The 23,248-nt window shown below is 38.4% G+C and overlaps 1 protein-coding gene across 1 annotated transcript in view; it reads left to right on the top strand.

Annotated features, from left to right (window-relative positions):
- Positions 1-1,533: 1,533 nt before the first annotated feature.
- RPF1 (ribosome production factor 1 homolog (S. cerevisiae)) overlaps positions 1,534-23,248 on the top strand; it is a 27,967-nt gene continuing 6,252 nt past the window's right edge. Inside the window, exons 1-6 of the mRNA XM_006831003.1 lie at positions 1,534-1,764; positions 6,117-6,173; positions 10,880-10,960; positions 14,125-14,220; positions 15,011-15,164; positions 21,376-21,458. Of these exons, the coding sequence (XP_006831066.1) occupies positions 1,543-1,764; positions 6,117-6,173; positions 10,880-10,960; positions 14,125-14,220; positions 15,011-15,164; positions 21,376-21,458 (693 nt within the window). The 5' untranslated portion in view covers positions 1,534-1,542. The remainder of the gene's footprint in view (positions 1,765-6,116; positions 6,174-10,879; positions 10,961-14,124; positions 14,221-15,010; positions 15,165-21,375; positions 21,459-23,248) is intronic.

The following is a 23,248-nucleotide window of genomic DNA, read 5'->3' as shown; positions in this document are numbered from 1 at the left end:
CTCCCAAATATTGATCTCCATCCCATATGCCTCTCTTCCAGCAGAATCATAAAGCAAGAAATGACTACTTGACAACAATTAGATGATGAATGAGTGTCTAAAATTTAACGTTTCCAACACTGAAATCTTGATCTTAACTCTCAAACTTGTTACAGCAGTCATCTTCCCCATCTCAAGTAATGATACGTAATTCCATCGTTCCAGAAGCTCAAAAACCTTGGAGCTATTCTTGACTGTCTCTGTCAGGAATTCTACCTTTCAAAAAATGTAATCACGTATCACCTTCCTTTGAACTTCTCTGGTTCTAGCCACTGTTTTTCCCCTCTTTCCACTTTCCCCTATAGTCTATTCTGAGTAATGCTTTCAAAGCTTAAGTTGTTGTTGTTAAGTGCCGTCGAGTCGGTTCCGACCCATAGAGACCCTGAACAGAATCCCTCATCTTTCTCCTGCAGAGCAGCTGGTAGTTTTGAACTGTTGACCTTGTGGTTCGCAGCCCAATTAATAACAACTACGCTACCAGAGCTCCTTAGATCATGCCATTTCTTTTCTCAAACTACTCCAAGTCCTTACAAAACCTTATACGATGTAAGGTACACCTGACCCAAGCCATGTAACCTCATAGGCATACGAAAGTTGGACAGTGAATAAGATAGTAGAAGAATTAATGCATTTGAGCTATGGTATTGGAGCAGAATATTAAAAGTGCCATGGACTACAAAAAGAACAAACAAATCTGTGTTGGAAGAAGTACAGCAGAATGCTCCTTGGAAGCCAGGATGGCCAGGCTTTGTCTATCATTCTTGGTACCTATTATCAGGAGAGACCAGTCCCTGGAGAAGGACATCATGCTTGGTAAAGCAGAGGGTCCACGAAAAAAGAGAAGACCCCAATAAGGACTGGCGTAGTGTCAGCAACAATAGGCTCAAGCGTAGCAACAATTGTGAGTTTGGCACAGGACCAGGCAGTGTTTCATTCTGTTGTCACTATTAGTTGGTGCGGACTTGATGGCACCTAACAATTTCCTCCCACATCTTCTCCTCCATCATCTAAATGCTTCTACAATGGTCTCTATGGTATTCCTTGAGCATGGCCGCTTGTCACCTTAGAAGTAGGTGTTTGCTTTGCTTTGAACATAATCTTTTCAGTGAGGCCTTTCCTGAGAATTCTACTTAAAGGTGCGACTTACTCATCTCTGATTCTGTTTTTGTTTTTTTTTTTTTTTTTTACAGGCCATACAGTACTTTTTAACTCACTACATTGTTTAAAAAGGAGCTCTGGTACGAATTGGACTGCGAATCTTAAGGTCAGTAGTTCGAAACTACCAGCCATTGCGCGAGAGAAAGATGAAGCTTTCTGCTCCCGTAAAGATTTACAGCCTCGGAAACCCTGCACAGGGTAGCTATGAGTCGGAACCGACTCCGCGGTACATAACAATATTATTTAAAGGTTAAGCTTTGCGACACAGGAAGTAAAAGTTTAAGGAAGAGTGTCAAAGTAAGAAGCTACTTCCGTTTCCGTACAAGACGCAAAGGATCAAACACCATGGTGAAAGCCGGGGATAAGAGCGGCGGGGGGAAGAAAGGCCTGAAACGAAAAACTGCTTCCGAAGAACTGCAAGAGACAGTCTCTGGTGATGGAACGGCGGAAGGTGGGGTCCAACCCCCGAAATCGGCTGCCTTTCCCCCGGGCTTCAGTATTTCGGAGATTAAGAACAAGCAGCGACGACATTTAATGTTCACGCGGTGGAAGCAGCAGCAGCGGAAGGTAAGTGTGTGGTGGACGCATGCGCGCTGTCCTTGCCCAGGCTGTAGGGGCCTGTAGGGGAGTGAAGAAGAGGTTGCAGCACATGCGTGATCGCCTCTGCGTGGGCCGCCGAGCTGTCGCGACTTAATGTTGGAAAGTGTGACGCTGCAGCTCACGTGACCTAGCTCCTATGCTCCGCTTGGAGACCAAGTTCAGATCTTTGCTTGAGAGTCAACTTGGAGGGTTCCTTTTTTAGTCAGCTCTTTGCTTGCCTCCCCTATTAGTCACAATTAGCCCCTCCTGGCCTGTAGGACTAAGACTCAATCTTGCCGCTTAATTCGGCCCCATTTGTTATTGTTGTTAAGTGCCGTGGAGTCAGTTCTGACATAGCGACCCTATATAGGGTTTCCGAGGAGCACCTGGTGGTGTGAATCCTCGATCTTGTGGTTAGAAGCTCAGTGCTTATCCTGCAGCACCACACCAGGACACTAGGCCCACTCTACGTTGGTTAATGCCCAGAATCTAATGTTGTTACGTGCCTCCCTGTCAGTTATGACTCATAATACCTTATGCATAATAGAATGAAACACTATTCAGTCCTCACAATTGTTATGTTTGAGCCCATTGTTGTTTCCACTGTGTCTATCTGTCTCGTTGAGGGTCGTCTTCCTCTTAGCACAGGTTCTTTGTGAGCACAGTGAAACGTTCTGGAATTCCTATTCTTCCAGTATTGTCCATAGTTTGTTTATGATCCACACAGTCAAATGCCTTTGCCTCGTCAATAAAACACAAGTAAACATCTTCTGTTATCCACTGCTTTCAGCCATGATCTGACAATAGCCATGATAACCCTCCTTCCAAGTTCTCACCAGAATCCCGCTTGGCAGTTCTCTGTTGGTGTACTGCTGCAACCATTTTTAAATTCTTAAGCAAAACTTTACTTCCATGTGATACTACTAATATTATTCAATGATTTCTGCATTCTATAGGGCCATCTTTCTTTTGAACTGGCACAATTATGGACCTCTTCCATTTGGTTGACCAGGTAGCTCTCTTCCAAGTTTCTTGGCATAGACGAATGAGTGCCTCCATTTTTGCATCGTATTTTGAAATATTTCAATTTATATTCCATCAATTTCTGGAGCCTTGTTTTTTGCCAGTGCTGCCCTCAGTACAGTTTGGATTTCTTCCTTCAGTACCATCGGTTCTTGATCAAAATTATACCTCTTGAAATGGTTGAACATGGACCAATTCTTTTTGGTAAAGTGACTCTTTGTATTCCTCCTATCTTCTTTTGCTGTGTCCTGTGTCATTCAGTATTTATACTTTGTCTCCTCAAACTGTCCTTTAAAATGTTTTGTTCACTTCTTTTACTTCATTTCTTCATATTTTAAGGTGCCATCAAGGTCTGAGTGACCCTATGCACAACAGAATGAAACACTGCCGTATCCTGCAGCATCCTCACAATTGTTGTGATGTTTAAGCCCATTGCTTTGTGTCAGTCCATCTCTTTGAGGACCTTCCTCTTTTTCACTGGCTCTCTACTTAACCATGAATGCCCTTTTCCAGGGATTGGTGCCTCCTGATAATATGTCCAAAGTACATGAGACAAGTCTAGCCATCCTTACTTCTTAGGAGCGTTCTGACTGCACCTCTTCCAAAAGACAGCCTGTGATAGAGGCACTCTACCAGGCAGAATCAATCCAAAAGGTCATGGGAAAATTCCATTTATCATCTAATTCCACTTCACAAATTATTTAAGTACCCTTGTATAAATAAATCCAAAATGTCACTGTTAGTTCTGTAAAGAATTTCTGCTAATACTTTTGTTGCCCTTCACAGTGCTATTACACTATTTTAGATGGTTTCTTCATTCTCTAGTGCTGCCATCACAGAACTACCACAAGTGGATGGTTTTAGCAAACAGAAGAAATATGTTCTCTCACAGTTTAGGAGGCTAGAAGTCTGAATGTAGAGTACTGGCTCTGGGGAAAGGTCCTTGTCTGTTTTCAGTATCTGTAGACCAAGCATTCCTTAGAGAGCTCCATGTGTCTTGACATCAATCATGTCCTGCATCTAGGAGCTTAACAATGCACAGACCCCAGGACCAAAGGATGCACTCCACTGCAGACTCTTCTGTGTTGATGGTAGTAGTTGCATAGTTGTCAGGCGCTATCCAGTTGACTCTGACTCATAATAACCCCATGCAAAATCGATTACCAAACTGCCAGATCCAGCGCCATCCTCACAATTCTTATTCTGTGTGAGCCCATTGCTGCTGCCATTGTGTCAGTCCATCTCATTGGAGATCTTCCTCTCTCTTGCTGACCCTGCACTGTTACTAAGCATGATGTCCTTCTCCAGAGACTGGTCCCTCCTGATAACCTGTTCGGAGTATGAGAGATGAAGTTTGTCAGTCCTGGCTTCTAAGGAGCATTTAAGTTGTACTTCTTCCAAGACAGATTTACTTGTTCTTCTGGCAGTCCATGGTACTTGTAATATTCTTCTCTAATACCACAATTCAAATGCATCAATTATTCTACTGTCTTCCTTATTCATTTTCATACTTTAACATGCATATAAGGTGATTGAAAATATCCTGACTTGTGTCAAGCGTACCTTAGTCCTCAAACTGGTATCTTTGTTCTTGAACACTTTAAAGACGTTTTATGCAGCAGATTTGCCTAATGCAATGTTGTTTGATTGTGTGACTGCTGCTTCCATGGCTGTTGATTGTGGAACGAAGCACAATGCAATCTTTGACAACTTCAATCTTTTTTCTTTTTATCATGATGTTATATATTGATCCACTTGTAAGAATCTTTGTTTTCCTTACATTGAGGTGTGATCCATACAAAAGGCTGTATGTACTCTTAGATCTTCATCAGCAAGTATTTTAAATTGTCTTGCTTCTAGCAAGCAAGATTGTATCATCTGTGTATTGCAGGTTGTTAATGAGTTTTCCTCCAATCCTGATGCTACATTCTTTTTCATATAATCCAGCTTCTCAGATTATTTTCTTAGGATACAGATTGAATGTTGTTGTTAGGTGCCGTCGAGTCGGTACCGACTCATAGCGACCCTATGTACAACAGAACAAAACATTGCCCAATCCTGGGCCAATCTCACAATTGTTGCCACGCTTGAGCCCATTGATGCTGCTACTTTGCCAATCCATCTCGCTGGATATCTTCCTCTTTTTCTCTGGTCTTCCACTTAATTTACCAAACATGATATCCTTCTCCAGTGACTGGTCCCTTATCTCTAGTAAGATAAATTAAAAGATACTACATGCCACACTGTTTGGAAATCGCCCATACATTAAACCACTGTCTTCGTGGTGGCACTGTAGCATAAGCACTGGACTGCTGACCGCAAGGTTAGCGATTCAAGCCCACCAGCTGCTCCTTGAAAACCCTACACACTGTCATTATGAGTTGGAATTGAATCTAAGACATTTAACAACAGCAGCCCACTGTGGAACACCATTTGCATAGTGGGTTATACATTGGGCTTCTAACTGCAGGTCATTGGTTCTAATCCACCAGCCACTCCATAGGAGAAAGATGAGGCTTTCTGCTTCTGTAAAGAGTTATAGCCTCAAAAATCCTTTATAGGGTTGCTATGAGTCACCTGCTCAAGGTCAGGGCGTCTGATTGTGATTAAGTTATAATTTAAAGCAAACATTTAAAAAATTTTTGTTCATAATAGAACGTCACATTCTTAAACTTTTTCTTTGCCTGCTTTCCCTTACTGGAGTTTTTGAGACTCAGGACTGTGTCTTGCTTCTCTTAAGTTCAGGCTGCTGTAGGATATCTGATCCATTCTTATAATTATGTGGTATTATGTCCAGAAATCTGCTAAAGAAGATACAGATTCACACTATAAACAATCCTGACCAACATGGGAGTTGTTACTGATATTAAAAGTATACCTTGATTATAACATAATAACTAATGATAGTTTTATTGAAAACAATTTGAAAAAGTCATCTTCCTTTTCCCTTTTTTTAGTGTTTTCCAAAATGAACAGACAGTATAGCTATGACTTTCTTTAGGATGCAACTGGCTAGGAATAGCAAAACAAACAGCAAAAATTTTAAAAACTTGCCTATGAATTTTGGACTTTAATTAAATTTGAGGTTTTATAAGATACATGAAATTTTAGATTCTCAAACTTGTCAATTTAGACTTTTATGAATGATTGAGGTCTTTGGTACAGAAATCAGTATTGCTTGACCATCATCAAAACCTTACAAAGATTGCCCAGTTTAAATAGTCTTAGCATTGGTAATTTATAGTTACTTGATGTTTTTGTGATATAATTGATGATTTCTCAATATTCTTTAAAAACTTTTTTTTTGAACCCTTTAGGAAAAATTGGCAGCTAAGAAAAAACTTAAGAAAGAAAGAGAGGCTCTTGGTGATAAGGTAAGTAAAACCTTTAGCCATCCACTTTCTTTCTGGTACTAAGGAATGCTTGGAAAAACAGAGGAAGAAGGAGACCCAGTAATCTGAGAAAGAAATGGATTGTAGGTTTAATTGCCTCTGTAAAAACTATTACCTCGTTACCATAAGACCAGGATAAACAGGTGGTGCCCGGCTCCTGCTTTTGATCTGTTTTGATCAAGGACCCAACAGATGGAGCCTGATGAAAAGCAGAAAAACCTTGAAACTGAATTTCAAACTTTTATGGAAACCAGACTTACTGGATTCATTGAGACTGGGAGAACCCAACTAACCCCCAGAAATAATCTTTAATCCTTAATCCAAAACTATTTCACAAAGCCATTAAACTAAATAACAGTTTAATACAGTTACTAACAAATGTTTGCCTTGATCATAGCACTCTATGAAGAATTATCCACATGAGCTTAATCTGACAACAGTTAATCTAAAGCACAGATGAGAGCTGTAAGAGCAGACAACCCAAATGAATGATGATGAAAGTATGGATAGAGATAGTGAGAATGAGACACAGTGTGACCAGTGTAATTGATCTGTGCAGATAGTAATTTTTAATATAAGTGTATTTGGTTGGTTTGTGTATCTTGCTACCAAAAATAGAAAGAAAAAAAAAAAATAGACATATTCCCTGATACCACCGTTGAGTCACCTTATTATAAAAGTTATCATGGAATATTTGATGTGTATGAGAGATCTTCCAGAAGTTCGTGGAAAATGGAATTAAGAGATAATTCCTGTGAACTTTTTGAAGCTCCCTTGTATAAAACCTATAAAAATATTGTAACAGTCCTTTTCAGTTCTCTACTCAGCTTAAGAAATAATGTCTTAGCAAACAGTATTTGAAGCCCCTGTATGCATCTTTCTGATTGCATTCCCCTCCAAAGATAACTGCTGTTAAGAAATTAGTGTTTATTATTCCCATGCATTTCTTTATATCTTTACTACTTATATTTGTATCCCTAAACAATAAGCACAGTGGTGCTTGTTTTGTACCTCTTCAAAATTATAAATGAATGATATGTAGACTTCTGTCAGGAGCTCTGGCAGCATAGTGGTTACGAATCAGGCTGCTAACCTCAAGGTCAGCAGTTGAAAACTACCAGCGGTTGTGTGGGAGAAAGATGAGGTTTTCTGCTCCTATTAAAGATCTACAGCCTCAGAAACCCTGTGCAGAGTCACTATGAGTCGGAACCGACTCCACGGTACTGAACAACAGACTTCTGTAGCATGCTCATTTTGCTGAACTTTATGTGTTTGAGAGATAATGACAGATCTCACTGACTTTGGAAATAAGTCCCCCAGTGTAGGCCTGGAGCTTTATGACTTAAGAGAGAGAGACAGAGGGAGTGCGTGTATGGTGAACTCACACAGGCTGTGGACCTGTGAGGAGTGGAGTGGAAGGAAGGTGAGGCATCTGAGTGAAGTATAGCTAAGCGGAGCAGAGGTAATGCAGCAAGAAAGCTTTGGGCTTTTCTTGAAGTCTTGAGATGAAGTGAAAGCTTTCTATTGAAAATTTCAAAAAATTAATGCGCACATGTTACTGCACAGCTAAGGTAGTTTCATTTACTTTCATTTTACTTTATAGATGTTCCTAGGTTATTCTTACCTACAAAATGATTAAACCGGGCTTCAATAATCTTTCCTACTCCTTTATCTTAAGCAGAGGTACCAAATAAGGATAAACATTTTTGAAGAAGGGAAAAATATAAAGACTGTGTACAAACTAAGCATTCTGCTTTTTCATGCATTCTCTTAATGTGAAATAGTCGATGTTAGACCAGTTTGACTTGCTAAATAAGTAGATCAAGCAAATTTAGTCTATTTTACTTTCAATTTTTTGTTGATTAGAGCAAATTAATATGCTTATCATCATTGAAAATAGTCTCTTTTTTTTGGCTGGAAGGTGGCTTTCTATGACTCCCTTCTTTAAAGAATTATTTTCAACTTGTTTTTATACAGAATAATTAAAGTCTTAAATAGTTTATTCATATTTTTTTCATATCTAGGCTAAATTATTTAGTTTCAGTTAGTGTTTGCCTGTAATTCTATGTTCCTCAGTTTTTTTCATTTAACATTTTACTTATATAATTTCTTGGTCTGTGCTGAGTATGTTTGTTGTTGTTATTAAGTGCTGTCAAGTCGATTCCAACCCATAGCAACCCTGTAGAGGGTTTCCAAGGAGCAGGTGGGGAGCTTGAACCACCAACCTCGCAGTTCAAGTGACTTTGCAGTCTGACGCATTAACCTACAGCACCACACCAGGACTCCATGCTGAGTATATGTATATTTATTGATCTAACAGTCTGCCATCCTGTTGATATGCCATAAATGTTTAGATATTACCCTATTGTTGGACTAGTGTTTTTTGTTATTTCCAGCTATAATACATATTTCTTTGTATGAATTACTTCTTCCTCCTTTAAGCTCCGTACCATAAAAACACCCCAGACTATAATTACTAGGTAATTGAATGGAAACTAATAGGTAGCTTCGGTATTTCTGAATAGCTCCCTGAAAGCAATGAAACAAAACTACAGAAATATATGAAGGGGCTCAAAAAATGCTTTTTCCACAAATTTTTTTAAACTTCCTTGTATGCACTTTGTAGTTTTTCCTGTTGTTTTTTTTCCTTACCCTTTGATATTTTTCTCCTTTGTGCAGGGGTGGGGAACGTCTGTCCCATGGGCCATATGAACCTGCGAAATCATGGTCTGACCATGCCAAGGCAACCGCAGGTGGGACTTGAAATTTAGTAAATCCAGGAGCTTTTTTCGTAGCAACATAAATTTATATTAAATGATGTTATAAACATCCAAATGGCCCTTGGCAGAAAATAGTTCCCCACACCTGCCTTATTGAATAATTATTTTGATCACTACCTATTTTCTTTGCTACTTCTACCTGGTTTTAAGCCAATACATTCAATATTAACAATTCTCTACTTTTTGTTAGGCACAGTCGAGTGTGTTCTGACTCATATTGATCCTATGCGTAGCAGAACAAAACACTACCCAGACCTGCACCATCCTTGCCATAGCTGTTAAGCTTGAGCCCTTTGCTGTTGCCACTGTGACAATCCATCTCATTGGAAGTCTTCCTCTTTTTCGCTCATCCTCCACTTTACCGAGTATGATGTTCTTCTCCAGGGATTGGTCCCTCATGATAATACTTCTGAAGTGTAAGGGATGAAGTCTCATCAGCCTGGTTTCTAAGGAGCATTCTGGCTGTGCTTCTTCTGACACAGATTTGTTTATTCTTGTAGCAGTCCATGGTACATTTAATATTCTTTACCAGCACCATAACTCAAATGCATCTATTCTTCTAAGGTCTTCCTTATTCATTATCCAACTTTCATGTACATATGAAGCTATTGAAAATACTATGACTTCAGTCAGGCACACCTTAGTCCTCAAACTGTCATCTTAACTCTTGAACACAGTAAAAAGATCTTGTGCAGCAGATTTGCCTAATGGCGATATTTCATTTGATTTTTTAAATGCTGCTTCCATGGTTGTTTATAGTGGATACAAGAAAAATGAAGTCTTTGACAGCTTCAGTCTTCTTTTTCTGTTTATAATTATGTTATTTATTGGTCCAGTGGTGAGGATTTTTGTTTTCTTTACGTTGTGGTGCAAGCCATACAGAAGCATGTGGTCTTTGGTCTTCAGTAGTAAGTATTTTAAGTCCTCTTCACTTGCAGCAATCAAGGTTATATCATCTGCATATTACAGTTTGTTAGTGAGTCTCCCTCCATTCCTAATGCCACATTCTTCTTCATATAATCCAGTTTCTCAGATTATTTGTTCTGTGTACAGATTGAATAAGTACAGAGAAGGAATACAACCCTGGTGTACACCTTTCCTAATTTTAAACCATTCAGTATACCCTTTGTTCTGTTCCAGAGACTGTCTCTTGGTCTATGTACAGGATGCTCATGAGCACAATTAAGTGTTCCAGAATACTCATTCTTCATAGTGTTGACCATAGCTTGTAATGATCCACACAGTCAAAAGCCTTTGCATAATTAGTAAAGAATGGGGAAATATTTTTCTGATATTCTTTGGTTTCAGCCAAAATCCATCTGATGTCAGCAATGATAGCCCTCGTTCCACATCCTTGTTTCTCCTCATTTTTAGTTGTTCCACATCAGCCAATGAGGATCCTGAAAGCTGTACTCTATTAGCATCATCACAGTCAACTGTACTTTGAGGAAGCAGCTCTTCCCCAGTTGTATTTTGCATGCCTTCCAACCTGAGGGGTTCTTCTTCCCTCACTATATCTGACAGTATTCCACAACTATTCATAATGTTTTTAGTGAGTAAACATTCAAAAGTAGTTTGCCTGTCCTCCTTCCTAGTCTATCTTTAGAAGCTCAGCTCAAACCTGTTCTCTAGTGGCATAGCTTCTATCATTACAGTAGCATACCAGCCACCACAGTTCGACGTATTGACAAAGGATTGGTGGATTATTCTTGGAAAGGTAAAAAGCCTGTTATTTAATGTCTGTAGAATTATTGTAGTCTGGAGTTGTAATGAGAACCAGATGGAATGTTTTCACTCTTTTTAGATTTGCTATTCATCGCCAACACTAATGTAAAAGTATTAATGTGTGTATACTAATGTACTGAAGTATTAATGCTTCTAAAATGTAATACCTTTTCTTTTGTTTAGGCACCACCAAAACCTGTACCCAAGACCATAGACAACCAGAGAGTATATGATGAAACCACAGTAGACCCTAATGATGAAGAGGTAATATTAGAAGTCTCAAGTAATTAACATGTTATATGTTGATATTTAAAGTGCTGGTGAAGTTGTATAATGGGCTGATGTCTATATGGTATTGGCAAAGTACTATTTTCTGTTCATTATTTCATAGTTGAATTGTCCAGTAATGCTATTAAAAAAAACACAGTAGCTATTTCTATTTTAGAAATGTGTTGTGTTTATGCCTAGATATATCTTGATATTTATTATTTATAGTACCTGTAATAAAAGTTTTATGTCATTTGAAAAGTATTTCTCATACTACAGAGTTTTGGTAGCATTAGACATTTTGATACTCAGGAATAGGGTTTTTTGTTGTTTCCTCAAAAACTCTTGATTTAAAGATTATTTCTCTTTGTACATTTTCCCTTTTAATAGTGTGTGACAGTGCAGTGAAAGATTCAGGGTTTTAATTTTTGTTAAGAAAACTTGGGTTTGTAATTTATTTTGTAAATATTCCAAAATTTGTTGCTTATAGATAACTGGGTTACTCTCCTTTTGTTTTTACATTCAAACAGTGCTTCCATCAACATCTTTCAGATATCTCTTGGCATAATTTGATGAGTCAGTCTTCCAGCAAAGGTTAATTGGATGCCCGTTGTGTTTTGGCATCTGTTTTCAGACTGTTGTCTATCCATCTCTATCACACACACGCATGCACAAGCACACAATTTTTCTGAAGGCAAAATATAAAAGAAATTAAGGAGTATCTGTGGAGCAGCTCTGGTGGTGCTTTGGGAAAAGCACTGACTGTTAACTAGTGAGTCGGTAGTTCAAATCCACCAGCTACTCCTGAGGAGAAAGAAGATGAGGCTTTTTGCTCCTATAAAGATTTACAGTCTTAGAAACCCTATACAGAGTAACTGTGAGTTGGAATCAAGTTGCTATCAGTAGATGGGGGAGAAGTTTTATAGTTTTATGTGTATATGTATTTTTATAGGCATTTTAATTTTACTTATATTGACCTAATTTCAGACTTTATAGAAAATAGCAATTCATGTAAATGCTTCGTCAAGAATACCTAAATGTTGAACTACACCACACTTGGTTTTCATTAATATTTTATCTGGAAGGCTTGAGAGTGACAGATGTGATGTGTCTTTCTTCTGTGTACTTCAGTGTTTTTTTTACCTATACTAAACCCAGACAATTGATATACAAGTACTATATGTAATCTGTAGATCTTATTTTAGATTTTATCAGTTGTCTTAGTAATGTCTTTTTTACAAAAGAAAATTATCAAGTCATGTCTTTATTCTGTTATGATGGCTCTTTGTTTTTGCTGGTAAGTGTCTTCAAATTGGTTCTGACTCATAACAACCCTGTATAGTTTCCAAGGAGCAGCTGGTGGGTTTGAACTGCCAACCTTATAGTTCCCAGTCCAGTGCTGATCCTACAGTGTGACATCAGGAGTCCTTTAACTGTCCTTAATTTAGGACAATTTCTCAGTCTGCCTTTTCTTTCTGTGGTACTATCATTTTTGAGGAGTACAGACCAGGTATTCTGTAGAAGGCCCCTCAGTGTGGATTTGTCTGATATTTCCTCATGATTGGATTCATTCACAGGGTTGGCAGGATTGCCATAGCTGTGATCAGTTCTTTTCAGTGCCTCATGTAATAAGTCACATGATGTTGATTTATCCATTACTATAGTGATGTCACCTTGATTACATAAACTGGTGTTTGTCAAGTTTCTCCGCTATAAAATTATGGTATTCTTCTTTTTAAGTAAGAAATATTATGGGAGGACATACTTTGAGATTATGTAGATATCTTGTTTGTTACTCCTCAGTCTTTGATTCAATTTTATCATTATAAATAATGTTTTATATATAGTATTAAAAGAGCTCTGGTAGCGTAGTGGTTATGAATCGGGCTGCGAGCCGCAAGGTCAGCAGTTCGAAACTACCAGCCGCTCCGCGGGAGAAAGATGAGGCTTTCTGTTCCCGTAAAGATTTACAGCCTCGGAAACCCTGTATAGGGTCGCTATGAGTCGGAAATGACTCCACAGCACATAACAGCAACAACAACAATATATAGTATTTGGAGCTTTATCTTTGAGAAAAATTAGAAGGTAAAATTGTTGAATTGAAAGGTAATGCATGTGAAAACCAAGAGCATAAGGCAAACCCACTACCCTCGAGGTAATTTTGTCTCATATTGTTTCTATGTTGTTATTAAATGCTATGGAGTTGGTCCTGACTCCTTGAGACCCTATGTAGGGTTTTCGAGGAGCGGCTAGCCAATCATGCTATTTAAACTACCCTTTGCAGTCCAGTGCTGTGTAAGTTCTGACCCATAGTGACCCTGTATAGGGTTTCCGATGTGCAGCTGGTGAGCTTGAACTGCCGTCCTTGCTGTTCAAACGGCTTTGCAGTCTGGCGCATTAACCCACAGCGCCACACCAGGACTCCATTGTCCTTATAGGACTGTGTAAAACTGTTCCATAGGACTTCCAAGGCTATAAATTTTTATGGAAACAGGCTGCACAACTTTCTCCTGCAGAGCAGCTAGTGGGTTTGAACTGCCGGTCTTTTGGTTAGTCCAGTGCTTTGCCTACTGCACCACCAGGGCATATGCTTTATCCTGGTGGTGGTGATTATATGCTTTGGAGTCGGTTCCGACTCATAGTGACCCTGCACACGGTTTCCGAGGCTGTAATTCTTAACAGGAGCAGAAAGCCTCTTTCTCCCACAGAGTAGCTGGTAGTTTCGAACTGCTGACCTTGAGGTTAGCAGCCCGATTCATAACCACTACGTACTAGAGCTCCTTATACTTTATCTTGGAGAATGTTTTATCCTGATTTATATTTGTTTTCTGCGGAGAAGTCATTCAACTTCTTCATGTGACTATTAATGGGCCTTCTTTAAAAACCCTATTAGCTCAGCATTGTTGTTAAGTGCCATCGTGTCCGTTTTGACCCATAGCAACCTTGTATAGGGTTTCTGAGGAGCAGCTGGTGAGCTTGAACTGCCGACCTTGCAGTTCAAAGCAACTTTGCAGTTCAGCACATTAACCCACAGCACCACACCAGGATTCACTAGCTCGGTAGTCGGTACTAAAGAATCCTGCTGGAACCACTTTTGAAATCCTGGTTCGGTGTATTATTTATTTGTTCAATGTATTATTCTCTCTCTCCTCTCTTTTTAGGTTGCTTATGATGAAGCAACAGATGAATTTGCTTCTTACTTCAATAGACAAACTTCCCCCAAGATTCTCATCACAACATCAGACAGACCTCATGGGGTAAGTGCATTGTGACTAATATAGTTCATCTGTTCTTAATTTGCTTATATCATTTTGCCCTAAAAACTATTGAGAATAGTTGAATTGTTCATTGTTTTACTTAATGCCTGTGAATAAGCTGAATAAAACGGAATACTGGTGTTGTGTTATAGATTCACTAAGTATGGCTCTTCATGATAGGGTTTCCCAACTTCAACAGAATTTCGCATTTTTCACTGGATAATTCTTTGTTTTGAGAGGCTGTCTTGTGCATTGTAGGTTGCTTATCAACGTCCTTAGCCTCTGCACAGTAAATGCCAGTAATACCCATCCTCTGTGATCATTCATGACAACAAAAATTGCCAAATGTCCCCAAGGAGGGCAAAATGTCCCCAGGGAGGGCAAAATCATCCTTGCTTGAGAACCACTATTGTAGGATGATCTGCCTTTGATAACAAATGGGATGCTGTTTAGACTTCATTTTTCTCCAGCCTGGTTCTCTAATAAGATAGTAACACTATCTTCTTATAATCATTGGAGTCCCTGGGTGGTGCAAATGGTTAATAGGTTTGGTTGCTAATCAAAAGGTTGAAGGTTCGAATCTACCCATAGGTGCTTCAGAGGAAAGGCCTGGTGATCTACTTACAAAAAATCAGCCATTGAAAGTCTATGAAGTACCATTCTACTATGACACACAGGTGTCTCCATGACTTAACGGCATCTGTATAATAACCATTACACCTTTCCTTATAATACCATGTAAGATTGGATTCTTTTTCACCTTTGGGAATTTTGTTATTTTGTTTTCCAGAGAACAGTACGACTGTGTGAACAGCTCTCCACAGTTATACCAAATTCACATGTTTATTACAGAAGAGGACTGGCTCTGAAAAAAATTATTCCTCAGTGCATCTCCAGAGATTTCACAGATCTGATTGTTATTAATGAAGATCGCAAAACACCAAGTATCCTTTATTTTTCTAAGAAAGTTTTACTGTCCTCTTTAAAATATATTTAAAAGAATGAGAATTTATAAACAATAAATTCTCACTAACATTCACAGTGTAATTTTTTTGACCAAAAATATTAGCATTTCTATCCAAGATTGTATTCAGTCAACTTTCCTTCATTCAGCAACATTTATTAAGCACATACTGTGTGGAACTGTGGTTAATGTTCTGGACTGCAAAGTTGCTTTGAACCACAAGGCCGGTGGTTCATGCTCAACAGCTGCTCCTCAGAAACCCTATACAGGGTTACTATGGGTCAGAATCGACTCAGCGTTACTTAACAACAACAATGGAGCAGGCCTTGTTTGTCAGTAAAAGATGCAAACGATAAAGCTGTCGATCAGGGAGCGCACAGTGTAGCAGGAGAAAGACACTGGCAACTAACAATTATAATGTACTATGACTAATACAGGTAAATAGCTTCATAGAAGATAACGTGGAAACCCAGTGACTGGTAAACTATATACTGAGGATACCAGGAAGGAAGTCTTTACAGAGAAAGAGTTCCTTAAGTTGGATCGTGGTGTATGTGGGTGAATGATGTTCAGTAAGGCATAGGAAGAATGCTCGGTGCAGAAAGAGAACCTTCTGAATTGGCTGGCTCAGTTGGCAATCTGCAAGTCATTTGTCTGACTAGACTGTATGTTACTAGAAGAATCTTCGCAGGATTGTTTTTTAGGTAGATGATCATGAGTATAAGATCTGAGAGTGTGTCATATGATTTTAAGATATTTCTCACTATCTTGAGATAAGAGTTGATGTAGAGGATATCTAGGTTTGTTTCAGTTGCTGCTATTGTTACTTATCAAATGGTGGTTGTGAAATCAGTAACTACAGGATGACCAGGTGAATGGGTCAAAATTATTAAAATTACTGAGGATTTTTGAAAAGTAAGGACAGGCCTTTCTGTTCTGCTGCCAGGATAACTTTGTAAGTTATAATGGGTAAAAGGCTGTTTTTACTCTAAATGTTTATGGCTTGCTTTCCTTGCTGTCAATGCAACTTAAACACATTACTTAATTTACTTGTGCCACTTGCTTTTCAGAAACTAAAACAAACTTTGTGATGTGGGAATTTCTTGGCTTGGATTGTGGTTAATGCACCATAGTAACTAAGATCTCTTGGATAGTAGCTATTGGAGAAAGGATCTGTTCTTAAGGTTGTTGCTAACTTTTATTAGGTTGGTTTTTTTTTTAGCTGCCACCCAAAATGGTGCAGCGTTTTTGTTTCTAATTGCTTTTCTCTCTATTTTTGCAAATAGAAGACTGTCATCATTTCAAGACTGCTATAGTAACTCTTGCTCTTATGAAGCAGACATTCATCAATTCAATAAATATTCTGTTTTTATCTGAAGTATTTTATGTAGGCACATGTTTCAGTTATTCCATCTGTTGCCTTTAGAAAGCTTACTTTCTCTTTCTTTGTAGAATTTATTTATTTTTACTCAAAAAATATTAATAGTTCTTTGTTTACCATACTGGACACATTATAGGGTAAATTAACTGTCAGCTCACTATGGCATTGTTAATACACAGACCTGAATTATATTAATTAAAAAACTAGGCTGGTTAAGTAACTTAATCCAATTATGAAATTGCCTACTCCTTACACTAAAATCAAGATTATAATTTTGGAGTACAGTTATGTAGTAGATAGCAAAAACCTTTAAGAATGAGTTTCTTAGATCAAAATCTCACTTAGATTTTTATGCTATAATATCAAAGATCTTTTTAATTTCTTATTGATGTGTAGTGATGCAATTGATGACGCAGTATTGGTGAAAGTCACTAAGAAAGCAGAACTCTTTATTTGCTTTTGTCTCTATTTGAGAATGATCTTTATACTAATAAAGACATTGGTAAGGAGGATTGGAAGCCTATCTTGGATAAAGAAATTATAAAAATAAGGCCTAGAAACTGAATGAGTTCAGTTATCTTGACTTCCAAAAATATCTGCACAAACATACAAATGACAGTATTGTACTCTGAGGAAGATAGTACAGGAAGGAAGGAGAAGGAAAAAAAGGAATACTACAGGGTAATCTTTGTTTCAGTCAGGAAAAAGAAAGAGTAGAATTAATAACAGAAGCACCTAATGGTAGTGATTCCTACAAATAGTTTCTTAAATGTAGGAAATGAGTCCATCTTTAGTAGAGTTTCCACATAAATTATATTAAATGTGCTATGTTTATAAGGCATAGTAACTGATAGTAATGGTAGTAAGCATTTCAGTAACTATGGGGTAGAGTAAACTGGAAATTGTATAAATACAAAGAGGTCCTGTATTCATTGTTTTTAAATACGGCATTATTGGCATTTAGGTAGGCTAATTCTTTGTGCTGGTGTGGTGCTGTAGGATAAGCACTGGACTGCAAACTGTAAGGTTGGCAATTCAAACCCACCAACTGCTCCTTGGAAACCCCATACAGTGTTGCTATGAGTTGTAACCAACTCGACAGCACTTAACCACAACAACAATTCTTTGTGCTGTATTGTTGACACTTTGTAAGATGTTTTCATTCCTGGACATTAGTACTAAGTGCCAGTAACACTTAATCATGACAAATAAAAAAATGTTTCCATATATTTCTGTAGACTGGTCCCAATCAAGGGTGCTGGTGCAGCACACCCCGGTTGAGATTTACTGCGCCTAACTCTGATATTCTGAGTAATTTACTTGATCTTCTCAACCTCTTCCTCACAGAGATAATGACTCTTGTTTTCAATGATTTGTTTTAGAAATCAGCAATAGTGTAAATAAAACATTTGTACAAAGTACAGGTACTCAGGAAAGGAAGCTACTTTAGGAACTGATACAATTTTATAGTTTGCTTTTAACACAAACCACAACTTAGTACGAATGTTCTAGAGAGGATTCAAACCTTGATTTGGTTGGAAGAAATGATCTTTATAGATCCTTCTTCCCTCAAGTTTGATTTCTTTGATGTTTAAGTGATACAGAAATAGTGGTGGATATACTTTCAATTTGCTACATGGTGGGCACAAATATCTGTAAGAAACAAGTATGTTTTCTAAGATTTACAGATTAATTGGAGAGATTGGATTTAGGACTGTTAAATCGGTGACAAATTCTGGTAAATAACAGTAGGAGCCTAAAAGATTTTATATGAGACTCTGAATGCCTACCAATTAGGAACCAGTATGGGGAAGCTTGAAAGTAGATAGCTAAGAAGGTACTTTGAAGACATATTGAGTCATTTTTGTATTGAAATTATACAGTAAAACATACACCAATTCACCAGTTTCTCCATGTACCATTTAGTGACATTGATGACATTCTTTGAGTCGTGCAGCCATTCTCACCTTCCATTTCTGAGTTGTTCTTCCCCCATTAACAAATTCACTGTCCCCCAAGATGCCAACCAGACTTTCAAGTTTTTGTCGTCAATTTGATCCCATATAGATAGTGCTTAAGAAGTCCTGGTAAGAGTTTAATGTTCAAGGTAGATTTTATTTTTTCCCTAGTTAGTTATCTTTAAGAAGGCTTCAGGGTTTATTTTTGGTTTAAGATTTAAAATTACCTCAGGGCAATAGTTTCAGGGGTTTGTCCAACTTTCCTGACTCCAGAAAGTCTGGGACCATGAGAAATTGAAATTCTGTTTTACATTTATCCCTATGATCAAGGTTATTCTATAGAAGCTTGTATCAAAATATTTCATAATGGTAGGCAGGCACCATTCAGTTCTTTTGATCTCATTACAAAGGAGGTGGCACATTGAGTCCTTTCTCATAGGGAAGATTAGAAAGGATGAGATCCTAGAATAATTGTAGCAACATAGTAGAGATGGCAACATCTATTTGGTAAAACTTATAGTGTGCACAAATCTTAATTCTAACACCATTAAAGGTTTAGTTCTTAAAAGGATCTGATGAAATAATGTTTATGTAAAAATGTTCTGAACAAATTGTATAAAGTGAAAGCTTTGTCCATTGTCATAATTTCAGCCTGATTATTGTTGTTGTTGTTATGTGCTGTGGAGTCGGTTCCAACTCATAGTGACCCTACACAGGGTTTCCGAGGCTGTAAATCTTTACAGGAGCAGACCTCCTCATCTTTCTCCCGCGGAGCGGCTGGTAGTTTCGAACTGCTGACCTTGCGGCTCACAGCCCGATTTGTAACCACTACGCTACCAGAGCTCCTTTATTATAGTGTCATTGAACTAAATTGCCCAAAACTAATCATTGGAAAGAAAGATGTTGCAGGATAAAATAAGACTGTAGTGCAGAGAGTCGAGGAAATGTACAGACTGTAATCTTCATTTGCCGCAGCCTCGACTTTAAAAGTCCTTGGACTCCTAACCCTGCTGATTGTGGTTACATTTCATTTTTAGTCTAGTATAATTTTAGTCTAGTATAACTATGAACAGTACATAGTTCATAATCAGTCAGTTGATTTTAATTTGTTGTATAATAATCTCAAGAGGAAGAGTTTGTCTCTTGAGAAACCACTAATAACCTTGACTTCAAGAAGAGCTTAGATAGGGTTTTCTGATCTTGTGGGATAATACTCAAAGGTAACAGCTTATCTAACCATAGTTGTTGTTGTTAGGTGCCATCGAGTCGGCACCGACTCATAGTGACCTTATGCACAGCAAAACGTAACAATGTATGATCCTGGGCCAACCTCACTACTGTTGCCACGCTTGAGTCCATCGATGCTGCCACCTGGTCAGTCCATCTCATTGGGGGGTCTTCCTCTTTTTCTCTGACCCTTTGTCTTACCAAACATGATAGCCTTCTCCAGCAACTGTTCCCTCCTGACAATATGTCCAAAGTATGAGAGATGAAGTTTGGCTATCTTGTCCTCTAAGGAGCACTCTGGCTTCACTTCTTCCAAAACGGATCTGTTGGTTCTTTTGGCTGCCCATGGCACTTTTAGTATTCTCCTCCAACACCATAACTCAAAGGCGTCAATTCTTCTACAGTCTTCCTTATTCACTGTCCAGCTTTCACATGCATGTGAGGTTATTGAAAATACCATGGCTTGAGTCAGACGCACCTTAGTCCTCAAGCTGACATCTTTGCTCTTCAACACTTTAAAAAGGTCTTGTGCAGCAGATTTGCCTAATGCAATACGTCATCTAACCACATGGAACACTTAAAAGTACATATTTACGGTTCTAAGTCTGTATACGTCTATAAACTATTTGTATTGCTACAATTATTCTAGAATCTCATTCTTTCTAATCTTTTCCTACTAGAATAGTACATTGATTGATTGCTTATTTCTCCTACTTTAAATGAATGCTCAACAAGCATTTTACCATTTTGTAAAAAGAAAAAGTAGAACTATAGAATAATCGATTTTTTTGCAGAGACTTAGGTTGACTACTGTACGTTGAGGGTTTTTTTTGTTATTGTTGGTTTTTTGTTTTTAGTTTTTATTGTGAACTAAGTGATAGTTTACATGGGAGAACATTTAGGTTTACATTCATCCTATCGTATTTCATTTCATTGTAATGATTACAGTGCCCTCCATGCATCATCAAACAACCAAAGGGTATATACACCCCACAAGCCGGACCCCCAGACGTCTGCACACAGCCCCTCTCCCTCCCTAAGTCCAGAGTCCCCAGTCGCTCCATCTCTTCACATTATTGTCTCTGCCTCCATCTCTGGCATCACTGCTTCTCTGGATAGGGTTCTGCACTCCACTCTTCTCCCTTGATGGTCTCAGGGATCTCCGCTCCTGGCCTGCAAAAGCAACTGCTTCCCTCCTCTTGTTACAAAACATCTACCTTTACATTTCCAATGTGCATTGACCTTTGAGGGTGGTAGGAAAATTTTGTTAACGCAGAGGAATACGTGTACCCATTCTAGCAACAGATTTTATGCCCTTTGGGCATACAGGGAGCCTCTGGATATCTCAGAAATGGTTAGCATGTTTGGCTGCTAACCAAAAGGTTGGAGGTTCTAGTCCACACAGCTACGCCTTGAAAGAAAGGACTGATGGTCCACTTTGAAAGAAATCAGTGATTGCAATTCTATGGAGCATAGTTATACTTTGACACATAGGGTTGCCAAGAGTCAGAATTTACTGGAGTCCAACTGGTTTGGTTTTGGTTTGGGGTATATGAAGACCAGTTAATTAAATAATTTAAATTTTGGATTATAGACTTTCAGCATGGACTTAACTTTATCAACAGATGGACTTATTTTGAGTCACTTGCCACGTGGTCCAACTGCTCATTTTAAAATGAGCAGTGTTCGTCTGCGTAAAGAAATTAAGGTATGTTTCATACATTTCTTGATTAGCAGTGGTCCGTTTTCTCATCAAAATGTTTTTAGAAAAAATTTCCTTGACTGTAAACTGTATTTTTGAAAGGGAGGAATGTCTTTTGCTCTGCAATGGAAAAGTTGCACACTTAAAACTTGAGTAGATATATCTTAGGATCTAAGATCTATAGATCTAATTTAATAATGGTATTTGTCCTCCCTTGATTAAAGCAATCTTTATTGGCAATTTTCTTGTGAGATTGTAATTGAGTTATGTTTGACAAGCTGTATCCTTACTACAAAACATTGATTTTCTAGTTGTTTGCTGTTGTTAGGGTGCTGGGGAATCGGTTCCAACTCATGAGCAACACTATGCACAACAGAACAAAACACTGCCCAGTCCTGTGCTATCCTCACAATTGTAGTGCTGGAGTCCTTTGTTTCTGTCACTGTGTCAATCCATTTCATTTGGGGGGCCACCTCTTTTTCCTTGTCTCTCCATTTTACAAATTGTCCAAAGAACAAGACAGAAAGTTCTTCACCATCCTTACTTCTGTGGAGCCTTCAGGCTATACTTCTACTAAGACAGATTTGTTTGTTCTTCCGGCAGTCCATGGTACTTTCAATATTCTTCACTGACACTGTAATTCAAATGCATCGATTCTTCTACGGTCTTCTTTATTCATTGTCCAACTTTCACATCCATATGAGGCAGTTGAAAATACCATGACTTGGGTCAGGTGCGCTTTAGTCCTCAAAGTGACATCTTTGCTTTTGATCGCTTTAAAGAGGTCTTTAGCAGCAGATTTGCCTAATTCAATAAACATTTGATTTTTTGACTGCTGCTTCCATGAGTGTTGATTATGGATTCAAGCAAAATGAAGTCTTTAATAACAACTTTAATTTTTTTCTCCATTTATTGTGATGTTATATGACATTTGAAAAATTTAGTTATATTTTAATAAGCTACCATAGATGGTTTATCAAATGCATCTATTATCAGAAACACTATACAGGGTTGCTATGAGTCGGAACTGACTCGATGGCACTTAACAACACCAAATATGCAGTGAATGTACTAAATAGAAATTCCCACTAGAAAAAAACACACAAAAATCCCACCACTCATTTGTCGGTTTTTCATATTGTGGTGGCCTGTATTACTGTGATCCTGGAAGCTATGCCACTGGTATTTTAAATTCCAGCTCATCACCATGGTGGATAGGTTTCACTGGTGCTTCCAGACTAAGAGAGACTAGGAAAAAGAATGGTGAACGTTTTCATAATGGTTAGCCAGTAAAAGCCTTATGAATAACAGGGGAACATTGTCAGATACAGGGCCAGAAGATGAGATTGGGAGACACCCAAAATACAACTGATGAAAGAGCTGCCTCCTCAAAGTAGAATTGACCTTAATGACATGATTGGAGTTAAGCATTTGGGACCTTCATTTTCTGATGTGGCACAACTCAAAATGGGAAGAAATAACTGTGAACATTAATAATCAGAACATGCAATATATAAAGTGTAAACCTAGGAAAATTGGAAGTTGTCAAAAGTTAGTGGGTTGGGAAGGAACAAACAAGATGGCGGATTGAGTGGACGTGTAGTACAACGCTCTGCCAACAACAACACAAAATACCCGACCAAGCAGGCTCGGGGGATGGTCCCAGAACTCTGAACCACATATAAAGGAATATTTAGAAGGTTGGAAGGCTCACAGCTAGGGGAATTTGTGGCAGAAGCAAGAAATCTATTGCTTTCTAGTCCGGGATGCTTGGCTGTTCCAGGAGCCGCCATCTT

This window comes from Chrysochloris asiatica, unplaced genomic scaffold (genome assembly GCF_000296735.1).
Source record: "Chrysochloris asiatica unplaced genomic scaffold, ChrAsi1.0 scaffold00002, whole genome shotgun sequence".
NCBI classification, from domain to species: Eukaryota; Metazoa; Chordata; class Mammalia; order Afrosoricida; family Chrysochloridae; genus Chrysochloris; species Chrysochloris asiatica.
The sequence above is the reverse complement of the archived record's forward strand: the minus strand, read 5'-3'. Positions and strand labels throughout refer to the sequence as shown.